The sequence below is a fragment of the Sinocyclocheilus rhinocerous genome, unplaced genomic scaffold, assembly GCF_001515625.1.
Source record: "Sinocyclocheilus rhinocerous isolate Xijiao unplaced genomic scaffold, SAMN03320098_v1.1 scaffold1609, whole genome shotgun sequence".
Taxonomy (NCBI): Eukaryota; Metazoa; Chordata; class Actinopteri; order Cypriniformes; family Cyprinidae; genus Sinocyclocheilus; species Sinocyclocheilus rhinocerous.
The window spans coordinates 406,868-423,408 of NW_015633539.1; the positions used below are offsets into that span (position 1 = coordinate 406,868).

At 35.4% G+C, this 16,541-nt stretch overlaps 2 protein-coding genes across 2 annotated transcripts in view; one reads left to right on the forward strand and one right to left on the reverse strand.

Moving 5' to 3' along the window:
- Positions 1-1,815: 1,815 nt before the first annotated feature.
- On the reverse strand, positions 1,816-13,422 carry LOC107744326 (nuclear pore complex protein Nup88-like). Its single transcript, XM_016557903.1, has 14 exons — positions 13,156-13,422; positions 12,899-13,068; positions 12,680-12,805; positions 10,771-10,857; positions 10,416-10,589; positions 8,453-8,639; positions 8,201-8,354; positions 5,867-5,965; positions 5,694-5,784; positions 5,424-5,528; positions 4,144-4,296; positions 3,654-3,779; positions 2,197-2,262; positions 1,816-1,938 (listed from the first exon to the last, which is right to left on the reverse strand). The coding sequence occupies exons 1-14, from the start codon at positions 13,390-13,392 to the stop codon at positions 1,842-1,844; spliced, it is 1,872 nt and encodes a 623-aa protein (XP_016413389.1). The 5' UTR covers positions 13,393-13,422; the 3' UTR covers positions 1,816-1,841.
- A 1,842-nt stretch (positions 13,423-15,264) lies between these two features.
- LOC107744342 (vacuolar protein sorting-associated protein 37D-like) overlaps positions 15,265-16,541 on the forward strand; it is a 38,915-nt gene continuing 37,638 nt past the window's right edge. Inside the window, exon 1 of the mRNA XM_016557922.1 lies at positions 15,265-15,615. Coding sequence (XP_016413408.1) covers positions 15,448-15,615 — 168 coding nt within the window. The 5' untranslated portion in view covers positions 15,265-15,447. The remainder of the gene's footprint in view (positions 15,616-16,541) is intronic.

Consider the following 16,541-nt stretch of genomic DNA (forward strand, 5'->3'; position numbering starts at 1 on the left):
AAGTTTTCAGTCAATATGAAAAATTCATCGTTATTAGTCAAAATTTATGGTAACAGTTTTTTTGTGGCAGTAACGGATTTGTTTATTTTTTGCATAACAGTAACGGATGAGACTTTTGGGTAACACTAACAATGTTTGCATAACATTAACAGGAATGAGTCTACTGTGTAACAGTAACAGGATTTTTTTTTCCGCATAACAGTAACAGGAATGAGTCTTGTGTAACAGTGATGTGTTTTTTGCGTAACATGAATGAGCATTCTGTGTAACAATAACGGATTAATTTTTGCGTAACAGGAACGAGTCTTCTGTGTAACAGCAACAGGGATTTGTATTTTTTATGGAACTAACAGGAATGAGTCTTCTGTGAAACAACGGGGATTTTTTTTTTTTTTTTGCGTAACAGGAATGAGTCTACTGTGCAAAAAAGTAACAGGGTTTTTTTTTTTGCATAACAGTAACGGATGAGACTTTTGGGTAATGATAACAGGGATGGGTTTCTTTTTGCGTAACAGTAACAGGAATGAGTCTTCTGTGTAAAAGTAACAGGGTTTTTGTTTTTTGCATAAGAGTAACGGATGAGACTTTTGGGTAATGATAACAGGGATGGGTTTCTTTTTGCGTAACAGTAACAGGAATGAGTCTAATGTGTAAAAGTAACGGATTTGTTTTTTGCGTAACAGGAATGAGTCTTCTGTGTAACCGTAACTAGGGCTGGGACAATAAATCGATGCATCGCGATTCGTGGATCGATTCTGAGATTATCGGAATGCATCGTCAGTAACAGGGATTCGTTTTTTTGCATAATAGTAACAGGAATGAGTCTATATTGTAACAGTAACTGGGATTTTTTGTGTGTAAAAGCAACAGGAATGACTCTTCTGCGTAACAGTAACTGGGATTTTTTTGTGTAAAAGTAACAGGAATGACTCCTCTGTGTAACAGTAACTGGGATTTTTTGTGTGTAAAAGTAACAGGAATGACTCTTCTGCGTAACAGTAACTGGGATTTTTTTGTGTGTAAAAGTAACAGGAATGACTCTTCTGCGTAACAGTAACTGGGATTTTTTTTTTGCATAACAGTAACAGGAATGAGTCTACTGTGTAACAGTAACAGGGATTTTCTTCTGTGTAACAGTAACAGATTAGCTCCAGACAATTCTGTTTTTGCAGTCTTGTAGAACACTGTCATGGTTCTAAAAAAAACAATGTGTAATTTCTATTTTTCTTTTGGTTGTGGGTATAATATGGCCTGATCACACAGAGATAAGAGATGGTCATGGTCCAACAACAGACCTCTGTAAAGCGTTGTCTAATACATGCTTATCACTTTACAGTATGAATGGTGCATACTAGCACTGGCATTTGGTGCTTTGGTGTATGTGTGAAGTGAAAGCAGGTGGTAACTCTCTGTACATACTGTTCTTTCAGCACTCCCTGGACACACTTCCTCTGGTGGGCATTAAGTGTGAGACTGGAGCGAGCCGGAGATGCTCCTGTATTCATCTGCTTCTTCTGATATTCCTTCTTCATGTTCACCTAACAACACATTACAGCACACAATGACACCGGGGAAATGACATACATCTGCGCTGCTCATGGCAACAGAAGAACACTGCCAAAACAAACTAGGCTTTAACTAGGATACACAGTGAAGCAGCGTAAATATAAGACTGACAACAGCATTAAACAGACCTGTTTAATGCCGTTGTCAAGGTGACGGAGCTGATCGTGGATGGTCTGCAGTTCCTTTCTCATTATTTTTTTAACTGAAGAGGACGTTTTGAGTTCAGAAAGTTCAGAAAAACATGCCCATTTCAAAATATTTCTATTTAACTAAATTCAAAGAAAGGTGAACCTGTTCATGATGGCTTCCTGATGATACTTGGCATCTTCATATTTATCAGCCAGCCGCTCCGCAGCCTCCCTCAGGCTTTTTCTACAACACACCACCACATCTTTAGCATAGGCACCTACCGCAGTAAACCACAGCATTAATGACACTTTTGTTCTGAGCCCACTCATATATTTCCACTGTCTACCACACTACATATTATTATACTACACTATAATAACATGAGGTTTTGCTCTATTTGTAGTACTCATACATTTAGTTCTTCCCAGCGACTCAACTGAGCTAAATGTGTTTATTTATGTGTGGTTGTGATTAGTGTTATTCAGGCAATGCTGTGGTCACCTCTCTTCTCTACAAAGAGCAAGATCCTCCAGCTGCTTATTCTTCTGGCTGGTCAGGAGCTTTACTCTGAAAAGGGGACAATAATGTAATGAATTATCACAGCTGTTGTTACATGGACTGCAACAATTTCACACTACTAATGATGAAATTTTATATTAAGCTGTTTATGTAGAACAAAACTATAGTTACTTTTATACTCCACTGAGCATAATTCATATTCAGATTTAAATTAGAGCATTAAGTGCTATGACTGGAAAATAGAACTGCATTGATACCATAGTGCAAATGGAAATACTACAGTACATTTATATACTATCATTCAAAAGTTTGGGGCAGCAAGATTTTTTTTTTTTTTAAAGTTTTTAAAAGAAGTCACCTTTGTTCACCAAAGCTACATTTATTTGATCAAAATACAGTAAAAATGTTGAAATAATACATTATAAAACAACCGTTTTAACATTTTTTTAAATTTAATTTATTTGTGTAATGGCAAAGCTGAATTTTCAGTGAGCCTTAAGTGTTCAGAAATCATTCTAATATGCTGATTTGCAGCTCAAGAAACATTCATTATTAAAGTTGAAAACAGTTGGGCTGCCTAATATTTTTGTGGAAAGTGTGATACTTTTTTTCAGGATTCTTTGATGAATATAAAGTTTAAAAGAACAGCAGTTATTTGAAATAGAAATATTCTGTAACTTTTTACAAATTTTTACTGTCACTAAAGTTGAAAACAGTTGGGCTGCCTAATATTTTTGTGGAAAGTGTGATACTTTTTTTCAGGATTCTTTGATGAATATAAAGTTTAAAAGAACAGCAGTTATTTGAAATAGAAATATTCTGTAACTTTTTACAAATTTTTAGTCACTTTTGATAAATTTAATGCATCCTTGCTGAATAAAAGTATTAATTTTAGAATAAATAAATCTTACTGAGCCCAAACTTCTATTCCTAACTTCTAATTTTCTATTCTATTTACAGTTTTATATTACACATGCTTTACATATTTGCAGTTTATTTATTGTACAATATTGATCTGATTGTGGAAGATGAGCCTGTTTTTTCTATAAACGGTCATAATGAAAAAAAAAAATTATTCTAAAAAAAACAATGTTTTACTGCATCCTTGATATAGATTTTTATACACACACACACACACACGCTAAGAAAAAAATAGTGACCCCACACCCTTAAGCATATTTAGATGTACACTACTGCTCATTAAAATAATTTTCAGTAATATCAGCTGTTAATAAAATTGACGATTCTAAAAAAAACAATAGGTTTTACTGCATCCTTGATAAATATAGATTTTTATACACACACACACACACACGCTAAGAAAAAAATAGTGACCCCACACCCTTAAGCATATTTAGATGTACACTACTGCTCATTAAAATAATTTTCAGTAATATCAGCTGTTAATAAAATTGACCTAAAACCATTATATCTTGTACCTTCTCTGCATTTCTTCATGAGCCAGGCCCAGTTTGAGGATGTACTCCTCTCTGAACACTTGTGTGGCTCTGCTCAACAGCTGCAGACATTCTGGAGGAGGAGGAGACGAGTCCTTATCACCCGCCCTAAAATACACACACAAAACACCAGACAATTTTACAAACTTTGTACAAATAATTAAAAAAAAAGAACGTAACAGCCTCGGTAATGTCCATTCATAAAGCTTTATATTACAAACCAGTGTAATATAATGCAATAAAACATTTTGATGTGCTTAAGCTGCATTATTGAAAATGGTAGGTGGTTTGTTGCTGGTTCAAGATGGTCTACCAGCCCTAACGGGTTAGACCAGGATGATCTAGCAGGTCAAGACCAGGTCTTCCAGCAGATAGTGCAGGTGATCAATCATTTAGAACCATGTAAAACCATCTTAAGTTAGTTTTAGCTGCTTTTAAAAAATGAAACTTAATATAAGCAGTCACATTTTACCTCAGCATTAATGGATTGGTTGAGCTGCGTGCCAGGATGTTGCGAATATGCTGTTCAAAGGAGTCTTCAGCCAATCCACGCAGAGGAGAGCTTCCTGACCCCGCCCCCGGATGAGAGCAGAGCAATGGAGGGGACGGTGGACGAATAGAGCTTCTAATCGGACATTTAAAAAGAAAATCTTATATAATCAGATAAAATCATAAAAAACAGATAGCAAGTAATTTACTTTAAACTATAATCTAACACAAGGATTCCCAAACGTTTTTGTCAGCTGAACCCCTTAAAATATATAAACCCCGTAAAATATTTACTTGAAGCAACCCCTGAGATTTTAAGTTAGTATTTCAATAATTTAACAACATATTTGCATATTATCTGATGTTGACAATTATTATTATTAGTATGATTTAACACTAATTATACAAATGAAGACAAATACAATGTTGACAGAAATCAAATGCTTTTTTTTTTTTTAAATAAAATATTAAAAAAATAATAATCTAGGCCGGTATTCTTAAAGCTTCTAAGAATCCTCTCAGAGAGCTCCTAATTTAGCTTAAAAATGTCTAACTAGGAATCTTATCTTAAGAGTGATTCAGGACCAATCTGAGAGCAACTCCGAGCGAGGAAAAGACAAAAACTTTCATCTTAGTGAGGAGGCGGGGCTGACCCCGTTGCTAGGTATGACACAATCTTTGGAAGACTGTGATTGGTTGTCCAAGAAGAAAAAAAAATAAAATAAGAGCACTCTTAAATAGGGTCTTTTTTATTTCCTATTTTACCTTAATCACACACACACACACACACACACATATATATATATATATAGAGAGAGAGAGAGAGAGAGAGAGAGAGAGAGAGATTTTGTGGTGCCTCCAATAAGATCGGTCGCAAACATGATCCCTGCACAATCTAATCTGTAGCGTAATAATCTAATCTGTAATTTTCTTATAATTTTGTCACTAGGAGCAACTCTTTGCACTAAGAATTTTCATGAATACAGGCCCTGATAATTATACTGAAATAAACTGAATGCTTCACTCAGAAACAAGCAGCACATCAGACAGTTGTTTAATTAAACTGCAGTCTTTGATTTGATAATTGCATTAAGCTATATTACGAAAATCGTGCACCTCATTTATTTATTTTAATTTTACGTTCAATATAATTCATTAGCTTTTCATCAACTAACACAGCCCCTGAAATTCCCTCACAAACATCCATTTGGGAAACCCTGACTAATAAAGAGGGAAAGAGCCAGGAGTGTGCTTGTCACATACAGCAGAGGGAGCAGGAGACACTCGTAGGTACTCGTGATGCAGATCATGGTGGCTCCCAGGGACAGGTCTGACACTATCCAAAACCCACGAACAGGAGCCGGCAAACTGAGAGAGAGATCATACAAGAGGAGAATTTTAATAAGCACCAGTAATCTACGGCGCTTACTCATCGTCCCTTAAGGTTTTCTTAAACATCTGCAAATTGGGCTTTTGTTTACAAGAGATCTGGGTTTTAGCTTTAACGGTCGCTTCCTGTGAGCGTTCTTCTACCTGTTAGCGAGAGGTCTGGTGCACAGGATGTGCTCCACTATGCAGCGCTGCTCTGCTGCCAGCTCCTGCAGACTGTCTTTATCCTCCTCATCTGCACATAAAACACACAAACTGAGTTCTTCAAACTCTGTAATCGTAAATATTTAAATGTTGCAAGTAAAGGTTATACTCACCAGACTCCAGAAACTTGTGTAGTTTTTTGAACCAGATGAGTCCTACACTGTGTACACCGGCCTCATGTGTGCAGTGGTACCTGTGCTGACACAGAGGGTCTGAAACAGAAGGTTTTGGACAAAAATTCATACTTTTATTCAGCAAGGGTGCATTAAATTATTTTAAAAAAATGACAGTAACAACATTTGTAATATTACAAAACACAAATAAATTGTATACTTTCCAATCACCAAAGAATTCAGAAAAAAATATATCACAGTTTCCACAAAATTATTAAGCAGCATTTTTTGATATATATATATATATATATATATATACGTATATGGGCTGTCAATAGATTACAATTTTACACACGCTACAGGTCTTTTAATGTTTTTGAAAAAAGTGTCTTCTGCTCACCAAGGCTGCAGTAATAGTAATATTGAGAAATATTATTTCAATTTAAAAAAAAAAATCTATGTGAATACATTTTAAAATCTAATTGATTGCTGTGATCAAAGCTGAATTTTCAGCATCATTACTCCAGTCTTTCGGTGTCACATGATCCTTCAGAAATCATTCTTATATGTTGATTTGCTGCTCTGTTATGATTATTGGCGCTTAATCATTAATATTGGTTCTTATCAATATTGAACACATTTTTATTTCTGATTATTATCAATGTTGAAAGCATTTGTGCTGCTTCATATTTTTGTGGAAACCACAAATTTGTGGATTCTTTGATGAATAAGTTCTTTGAAAAGTTCAAAATAACAGCATTTATTTGAAATAAAATCTTTTGTGACATTATAAATGTTTTTACTGTCACTTTTGATCAATTTAATGTGTCCTTGTTGAATAAGAAAAAAAAAACCTTGTGGTTTTTACAATATTTTTTAAAATAGGAGAGTAAACCGCCAGTAGGTGGCGCCAAGTGACTGTTTATTTGAGTCAACATTTGAGTCATTAGTTCAACATAGGGGTGGGCGATATGACCAAAATCTTATTTCACGGTATGAGAAAATAAATTGTATAAATAAAACACTGCATCAATCAAACATGATTAACATTAATAATGACAGACAGCAGCAGGTAAATAAGGCTGCTGTCCCTTTAAGACCAAGCCAATATACTGAAACACATCCGGTTTTCACCCAACTGTTTACATTTAATTAACACCTAACCGACTGTGTTTACTTGAATACTCCACACGACGGGTATTATGACATAACTGTGTGCGTATTTGACCATTCAAGCACAATAAAACAGGAAAGAGATCTGTTTTCGCGATCGCATGCTGTCTGAGAGAGGCGCTTTCTGAGTTGTGCTTTGTGTGTGTCAGTCAGCGCGGGCACCGCATTGAGTTCTTTTTCACTGGTTATTGCACTTAATAACTCGATCAAGTGCGTCACTCTTTATTTCCTCATTCATGCATGTTTCCTTATCACTCAAAGGTGAATATAACGTTTAAGCAGATATATTTGCACACCGCTGAATACACGTTATAGCTAAATCTCTAACGATAGACACTTTATTCCGCGGTAACTATATATAACGTCATACCACCCAGCCCTAGTTCAACAGATTCGTTCAGACGGCTGATTCATTAAAGAATGAAGCAAGTGCCTGTCTTTATGAATGGATCACTGAATCATTGACTTGAATGATTAATTCAAAAACACTGAATCATTCCGTCATGAAACACCGCTGTGTGTAAGTCACCTAATGTTAACTACTTGTTTATTGAATAAATAAAATCAATGTCAAATCTGTAATCGTGCTGATATTCTGGAAACAGCACTCTCTTGGCCGTCTCATGTTGCTTAACAAGGTTATATCATATGTTTTAAACAAAAAATTTGTTTTGATTTCTCCACGAGAGTCTCTCTCTCACACACAGACTTGCGTGGCCTTGTTACTGTCAATACATTATTCATTATCAATCATCATTTACACTGAATGTAATAAAATCGGAATCATTCTCGCCAAAATTGCTCAGTTGCACTTCCCCATTTCTTTCCAACTTTAAAAAGTTAGCTTATTAATTATGAAGGCTACATTCAAAATAAACTTGTTAATATTATTTTTCTTCAAAACCATCTAAAAACTTTTAATGCCTGTAGGAATACAATTTAATTATTTTTAATGCTATTTAAGGCCTTAATGTTCGCTAAATCCATTTAATGACTTTTATTTCTTTTCAATGCCCCGCAGAAGCCCTGTATAATTTTATGACATACTACTACATACCCAAAAGCAATTTGATTCTCATCACCATCAAAGTACATATTACGATGTAATATAAGTATTTAAATTAGGATGTAGTCTCTGTGTGTGGTGAGTGCTTGTGTCACCTCGGTGTAATCTGATTGGACAGGTGAAATCTGACTCTGTAATCTCCTCTTCCTCCTCCCCAGCAGCCAGTTTGAGTGTCAGTTCCAGCTCCACACACTCAAACACATAAAGCGAAGGCACCGTCTCTGAGCCTCTGGACCATCTCTCTACAGCCTGAATGCACAGAAACACAGGGGCTCAGCATCTCGCACACTGGACAAGCTGCATTTGATGAACTGTGGGATGGAATGACTGAATTCTGTCTGTCTTACTCCGCCATCCTCCTCTTCCTCTGCCTCCAGCACCACACAGTGGTACAGCATTCCTGATTCAGTGGCAATAACCAGGATGTTTGGCACACAAGGCAGGCAGAGCACAGCACACGCGTCATAGCCATAGTTATCTTCTGCTGCGGGGTACATGGGTAATGGGCCCATCGGCTTCCCTAAATTACTGACACTAAGAGAAAGACGGAAGATCAATGGAGCAGCTCTCTTGACAGGCTTCACATTAAGAAATCATTAATTGTGACAAGGAACTAAAAAGGATATACATCCACAACAAATGAGAGCTGGGAAAGCTCTAATACATGGGGATGTTAGATAACTATGTAAGAGTTCACATTTTTGAAAATATTTATTGAAAATGTTTTTTTTTTATATTATACTATACTATATTATATAATTATAAGCCTAATAAATAATTGACCTCAAAAAGGGAATTCATGAGCAATAACTCCATTTTTTCATATTATATTATATTATTATAAAGAAGTGAATTGTTCTGCGTGTTTGTTTTTTTTATTTTAAGATTTTTTTTTAGTATTTTTTGGTAAAAGCACTGTAAAAAATGTTTTCTCATGTAACCTAAAATTAAGGGTCAAATCAAATATAAATAGCACAAAGTTAAAAGTTACACTTTTTGTGTGCGCGCTATACAGGTCTGGTTGGTATAAAGAATGTTTTTGCTCAAGTGGCTGAAATGTCCGCCCAAAAGAGAAAAAGTTTTGCTCAGCAAGAAAAAAAATTAGAGGGAACATTGCAAATAAGTACAGAAAACTTAAAAATAATAATTAAAGTACATAAGAATATGTACATCATATGATTTTTTTTTCACATTACTAATGCAAAACTCGGGGAAGCTGCCATAATTGCCATAACAATAATGTCAAAATGCAAAAAAAAAAAAAAGAATTTATTTTAAGTGTAACCTAAAATTAAGGGTCAAATCAAATATAAATAGCACAAAGTTAAAAGTTACACTTTTTGTGTGCGTGCTATACAGGTCTGGTTGGTATAAAGAATGTTTTTGCTCAAGTGGCTGAAATGTCCGCCCAAAAGAGAAAAAGTTTTGCTCAGCAAGAAAAAACATTAGAGGGAACATTGCAAATAAGTACAGAAAACTTAAAAATAATAATTAAAGGCAAATGAGGCATCTGTGTTAACATCAGGAAAAATATTCATTATACATTTATATACATTATTACACATTTTACTCATTACCATAATGTGACCAGACATTTTACAATTTTTTTTATTCCTATTAGTCTTAAAGTCAGTACAATAAATACTATAATGTATATATTCAAAATATGTTTCCATTTTATTTTGAATATGTACATCATATGATTTTTTTTTCACATTACTAATGCAAAACTCGGGGAAGCTGCCATAATTGCCATAACAATAATGTCAAAATGCAAAAAAAAAAAAAAGGATTTATTTTAAGATTATTTATACTATTATTTTTACTTTTAGTACATTAAATACTTTGAATTAGCTTTTATTTTTATATTTTTGGTTTTCAAATTCAGTTTTAATAATTTTCTTTGAACTTGCCATTTTTATTCGTTTTTTTTCTATTTCTAATTAGCTTTAATATATATTTATTTCAGTTTTATATAGTCATTTTAAATTATTTTATTTCAGTTAGTTGCCAAAGCAAAATTTCTAATTTCCATTTAAGTTTACACTTTTCACCTAATATATGTAATTTTATTTCTGCTTTATTTTAGTTAATGAAAAATAAAAATGTAAAGTTTCAGTTAACAATATCAACACTAAAAAAAAAAAAATAACATTTCCTTCTTTTGTTTTTGACCTGAAATGAGATTCACCTATATAGATAATAATACTGTACGGCAGTTGTATGGATTTATATCATTTCGATTTTCACTTTTTGTTAATAAGGAGTATAATCATCACATCATGTCAGGGTCATAGACATGTTTGTTACCTGTGTGTGAGAGAAATATAGCTCAGAAACGTCTCTCCATTCCCATACAGAATGTACAGTGGATACACCAGCAGCTCTGCCTTTATACGCAGACCGCTCAGATGAGGAGAATCCGCCAGCGGTCCGAAGTCAAATGCCACAGCCGTCTCCCCCAGAGATGCTGCATAGGAGCGTCTATAAAAGAGCGGGACTTCTTTAATTCAACATCACAACAACACAGTTATTTTGTCCATAATATATCTGTTAATTTATTTCTTAACACCTCATTTTTAGATCCAAGCAGATTACCGATAGCTTCTAGCAATACCATCTAGTAAAATGAAATGATCGTTTGGAAGAAAACAGTCAAACGTACCCTCTTGTATGAACAATGCTTTCCTCGTCTACCTGAGACACAGATAAAACTTTGGCGGGGGACTGTGGCTCCTTAAGATTGTAAAGTCTGTGGAAAACATACATTCTTTGTACAACTAACAGTAATTCTATTGTTCAGAGAGAGAGATCTTTAAAGAGCTATTTCACTTAAAAACAAAAATTCTGTCATCGTTTACACAACCTTATGTCGTTCCAAACATATAAGACTTTAAAATTTGAGACACAAATTAAGATATCCAAAAAAGTTATAAAAACGTTGAAAAACTATGGTTTCCACAGGTTTTAAGAAGGTCAAATTAAGACATTACACACCAAGTAAAGACAAATTGAAGAGAACGCATACATAAATGTGACCCTGGACCACAAAACCAGTCATAAGGGTCAATTTTTCGAAATTGAGATTTATACATCATCCGAAAGCTGAATAAATAAGCTTTCCATTGATGTATGGTTTGTTAGGATAGGACAATATTTGGCCGATATACAACTATTTGAATATCTGGAATCTGAGGGTGCAAAAAAATCAAAATATTGAGAAAATCTCCTTTAAAGTTGTCCAAATTAAGTTCTTAGCAATGCATATTACTAATCAAAAATTAAGTTGATATATTTACGGTAGGAAATTTACAAAATATCTTCATGGAACATGATCTTTACTTAATATCCTAATGATTTTTGTCATAAAAGAAAAATCTATAATTTTGACCCATACAATGTATTTTTGGCTATTGCTACAAATATACCCCAGCGGGACTGGTTTTGTGGTCCAGGGTCACATATGTTCTCTAAATGTAACTGTCTAGGGAGCACACGCTGTATTAGCAACACTACAAAGTTTGAAATGCAACTTCTAACAGATTTCCAATACTTTTAAATTCATTAAAAAAAAAATAAATAAATAAAAATAAAAAAAATATATATATATAGCTTTCCTAGAATATGAAAATAACTTTTAATGTGCCTTAAATTGAATCTGTTCATCATATAAAGTGGTAGATTAAACTGCTAGATTACTATGGATTAGTTTTATGATGCCTTTATAACCTTCATTGGATCTTTTACGTTTTGGTTGCCTGGACTTTCAATGGAGGAACAGAAACCTCTCGGGTCTCATTACAAATATCTTAATTTGTGTTTCAAAGATTAACCAAAGACTTATTGATTTGGAAAGACACGAGGGTGAGTAAATGATGACAGGATTTTCATTTTTGGGTGAACTATCCCTTTAACACCTCTGCCAGTCATTTATTTCAGATACCAACCTGATGGTGTTATCTGAGGTCAGAAAAACCAGATGAGGCTCCTCAGTTTCGCTGGGATACCAGGCAGCCTGTCGGAGTGTCACAGAGGGAGAACTAGTGAAGAAACGTTCAGCCACAGGAATCGTCCTGCAAAAAAGGAAACACATAACACTAAAGACCCTGAAGGGCACTACGGTGGAATAACGCCGCTCTCCTAAAGCTGAAGCGTAGCGTACTCACTTGCAGTTGATCTGGACGCGGCCACTCTCGAACTCTGACCTCTTGCCCCAGCGCTGAGGCAGCTCCAGTATAGTCGCTCCCCGCTGACCGATGAGAGCCACGTGATACTGCGCGGGGCTGACGAGCACCTGACACACCTCAAACAGCGGCGGGTTGATGCACAGCAGAGTCTGCGGAGAGTTGCGGGACATCGCTCGCTATTTACATGTAGTCAGTGAAATAAACATACCAGACAGACGCTATTCAAAGGCACTGACCTGGTATTTAGAAGTGTCTGTGTCGCCGTCGGTGTTCAGCTGTCGCAGGTTTGTGGTGTAAAACACACTCTCAACACTGTCCCATATGAATAGGTCACCGTTCAGACAATCCCTTTAACACCTCTGCCAGTCATTTATTTCAGATACCAACCTGATGGTGTTATCTGAGGTCAGAAAAACCAGATGAGGCTCCTCAGTTTCGCTGGGATACCAGGCAGCCTGTCGGAGTGTCACAGAGGGAGAACTAGTGAAGAAACGTTCAGCCACAGGAATCGTCCTGCAAAAAAGGAAACACATAACACTAAAGACCCTGAAGGGCACTACGGTGGAATAACGCCGCTCTCCTAAAGCTGAAGCGTAGCGTACTCACTTGCAGTTGATCTGGACGCGGCCACTCTCGAACTCTGACCTCTTGCCCCAGCGCTGAGGCAGCTCCAGTATAGTCGCTCCCCGCTGACCGATGAGAGCCACGTGATACTGCGCGGGGCTGACGAGCACCTGACACACCTCAAACAGCGGCGGGTTGATGCACAGCAGAGTCTGCGGAGAGTTGCGGGACATCGCTCGCTATTTACATGTAGTCAGTGAAATAAACATACCAGACAGACGCTATTCAAAGGCACTGACCTGGTATTTAGAAGTGTCTGTGTCGCCGTCGGTGTTCAGCTGTCGCAGGTTTGTGGTGTAAAACACACTCTCAACACTGTCCCATATGAATAGGTCACCGTTCAGACAAAACGTAAGGTTCTTGGCTATTCTTTTGCTTGTCCCCTGAGGCTCTAAATGAAGCCTTTCTTGTAATTTACTGAAAATATCGTGGTTCTTCAGCGCTTCCCTCCAGCGATCTCCCGCGAACGACGCCATGTTTTCCCGTGTTGTAGAAAAGTCGTCAGAGAAATCCACCAATAGGATCGCGCTACACGACTACAACTTTCCTGTTGCATCCCGGGATTTGTAGTTTATTAAGGCGCGTTGTCATTTTAGCCCGTGCTGTAGCACATTGAAAGAAAGAAATAAGAAATATATATTGAAAAATTAAACATACAACAAAAAGTTGTTAAATAATACTTTATAATTTATTAATTTAGCAAATATTTTTTAGAATAAAAAGATTTTTTTGCGAAAATGACCATAATTACATAATTTTACTTGTGTAAAACCCAGCCCTTTGAAACTGAAAATATTAATACTAGGAAATTAATATACGATATGAAATGTTTGTTAACTTAAGTTAAATGAATGATTAGCTCTGTTAGCTCTGCCTATTTTATTTCATTTAGTTGGCAAGTAAAAATTTCGACATTTTCTTTAGATTTTTAAGCTTAATTTTAATTCATGAAAATGATTTTTAATACTTGAGTTTAGTTAACAATAGCAACTCTGAAAAATTAAATAGCCGTAAATATAGGCTTAGTTTTAAGCAAAATCTATAAGCAAAAGATAATTTATTTTTATTTCCTCTTTTTAATTTTTGAACTGAAATGTTTTGTCAGACATGTTCTTTGCAGGTTTCAGGCTTATGTTTGGAAAATTTAACTTACACAATTCCGATTTATGTCCAATAATTCCTTCTTCTTCTGCTACTTCTTAATAAAAAGAATAAAAAAAATTTAAGTTAACAAAGGAGTATAATAAAAATAATATGCCAATTATATTTCACTATTGTGTGGACAGCAGCATACTTCTTAAAGTTGCAGATTAATTATATAGAAATTGATATTGTTGCAGACAGTGTTCATATTGTTGCTATTGTTTTTTATATTTTATATATTTTTTTCTTAATACATGTAATGTAGCCTACTATTTTTCGTATAGCTGAAGCTTAGGCTATGCTAAAAGCTAAAGATAATTCTTAAATTCTTTCGAAAAACTCAAAATTATATTTATGTTAGGCTTATAAACAATATATACATAATATGTTTGTCTTTTTGCACAAGATAAAGAACTTGGCTTATTGTAATTTATTCTTTGTATAAATAATTGTATAATATCTCCACCTTATGCAGTGTTGGGGAAAGTTACTTTTAAAAGTAATGCATTTACAATATTGCGTTACTTCCTAAAAGGTAACTAATTACGTTACTTTGTTACTTTTTATGGAAAGTAATGCACTACATTACTTTTGCGTTACTTTTTCTTATCTGCCTTGGCCTCATTTTTCTCTCTTCAGAAAAAAAAAAGAAAAAAAGAAACACAAATGATATGTTTATCAGTAGTCATTTTTGCTTATTATTATGGTTGATCATCGAAGGTCAGCAGCAAAGACATTGGTTAATAAAATGGAATTAAATGCATAAAGGATATTTGTGTTATTTAACATGTTTGCGTCATGTCCTGAGTTTGCTTTTGACTGTTTTTCTTCATTTTGAGAAATACTGAATCTGTTTTTGTGCGAGTGAGACGAATAAGTAGGCTACATGTTGAAATTTAGTCTAGAACTACAGTAACATCATGTTCACACAGCGCACACAACACTCCTGATTTCCCTCAACATGGGGACAGGAGAGCTGTCAGTCAATAAATGGGAAACAAAATAACTGGCGTTACTTATTTGAAAAAGTAACTCAGATAATTTATCTTCTAAATTAAAAAGTAATGTATTACTTTACTAGTTACTTGAAAAAAGTAATCTGATCACGTAAACTCGCGTTACTTGTAATGCGTTACCCCCAGCACTGACCGTATGTAACTGATTTCTGTATTTTGTGTGTAATGTATGGCACGTTGTCAGTGCTGCGGCGTGGCGCCTCCAGGCGGTGGAATGCGGAACTGGAGGAATCTGTAACGTGTGCCATAGTCTCTGCGTGCATTGTCTTCGCAAACAGTCAGTGGTGCGCCTTCATGCCGATGAGAGCGTCTCCGGCACCACTCCCGTGTTCACGTACATTTGGCGCCGAGCGTGAGCAAAATGGAAGTTAAATGGCTGGCAAACGGAGTTGTTTAGTGCGCCTCACGGGGACCGGAATGTCCCAGAAAAGGGACGTGAACTCTTACCCAGATGGGTACCGGGTCCTCAATAGCAGTGAACTACGGGAGCTCGTACAAGATGAAGAAAAAATGAATCAGATCGTTCGACTCAGTGAAGAGGTATTTCATCGGTTCACACACACAATTTAGACCTTTAACAGGCTGTTTCTTTGCATGCTTGTCATTTTTTCTCTGATCAACTGTTGTACTTGTCATTTGAACAAAGAGTGCGGTAGATTTTGTTCCATTCACCTATCAGACTGCTCGTGTGATTTGTGTAGCGTTATATGCATTACACGCCATCACATACATCCTGTAACGTTACCCCATACAGCGCTGCAGACCAGTGCACTGCAGACTCACATCCTTGATAAAATAATGTTTTGTGCAGACGTTATTTCTTAAGGGAACCGTTTCCCAAATATTTACTGTCAACGGTTAAAGTTTTGTGCATTAAAAGTAGCTAAATAACGAATTAAACTATTTTAGTAATATGCTGCTTCACATATAAGACATTTAATTTCCCACTACAGTTTTGCCAGGGTACAAAAGTGTTGACAAAAACGCGTATTTTCCCCTCCCTTGATATAAAAATCAGTTTTAATACGCAAGTCTTCGGAATACTTGATTCTGATTGGTCAATCGCACTATACCAGCACTGCATAAAGTGATTTATAGTATAATAAATTACTATTGTTATATCGTTGCAGTGTTAATGTTGTTGCCATTGTTTTATTTTTTAAATTATTATTCTAAATGGTATATTTTTTTCACAATAGATGTAATAGGCTATTTTTATTAGCTGAAACTCTAGGCTTAACTGAAAGCTAAATATCATTATCAAATTCTTCTCTAATATTTCATGTTCACTTATTTATATATGTATAGTTAATGCCCCCCATCCCCCCATATAGATTGTCTAAGAGTCGCAATAATGAGCGGCTGACTGTATATTATCTCTTAAATATCACTCATTGCATTTCAAGGGTTCATTGTAATGCAGTCAGTGTTCAAGTTCATTGTATTCTATTCCTATAAATGCATTT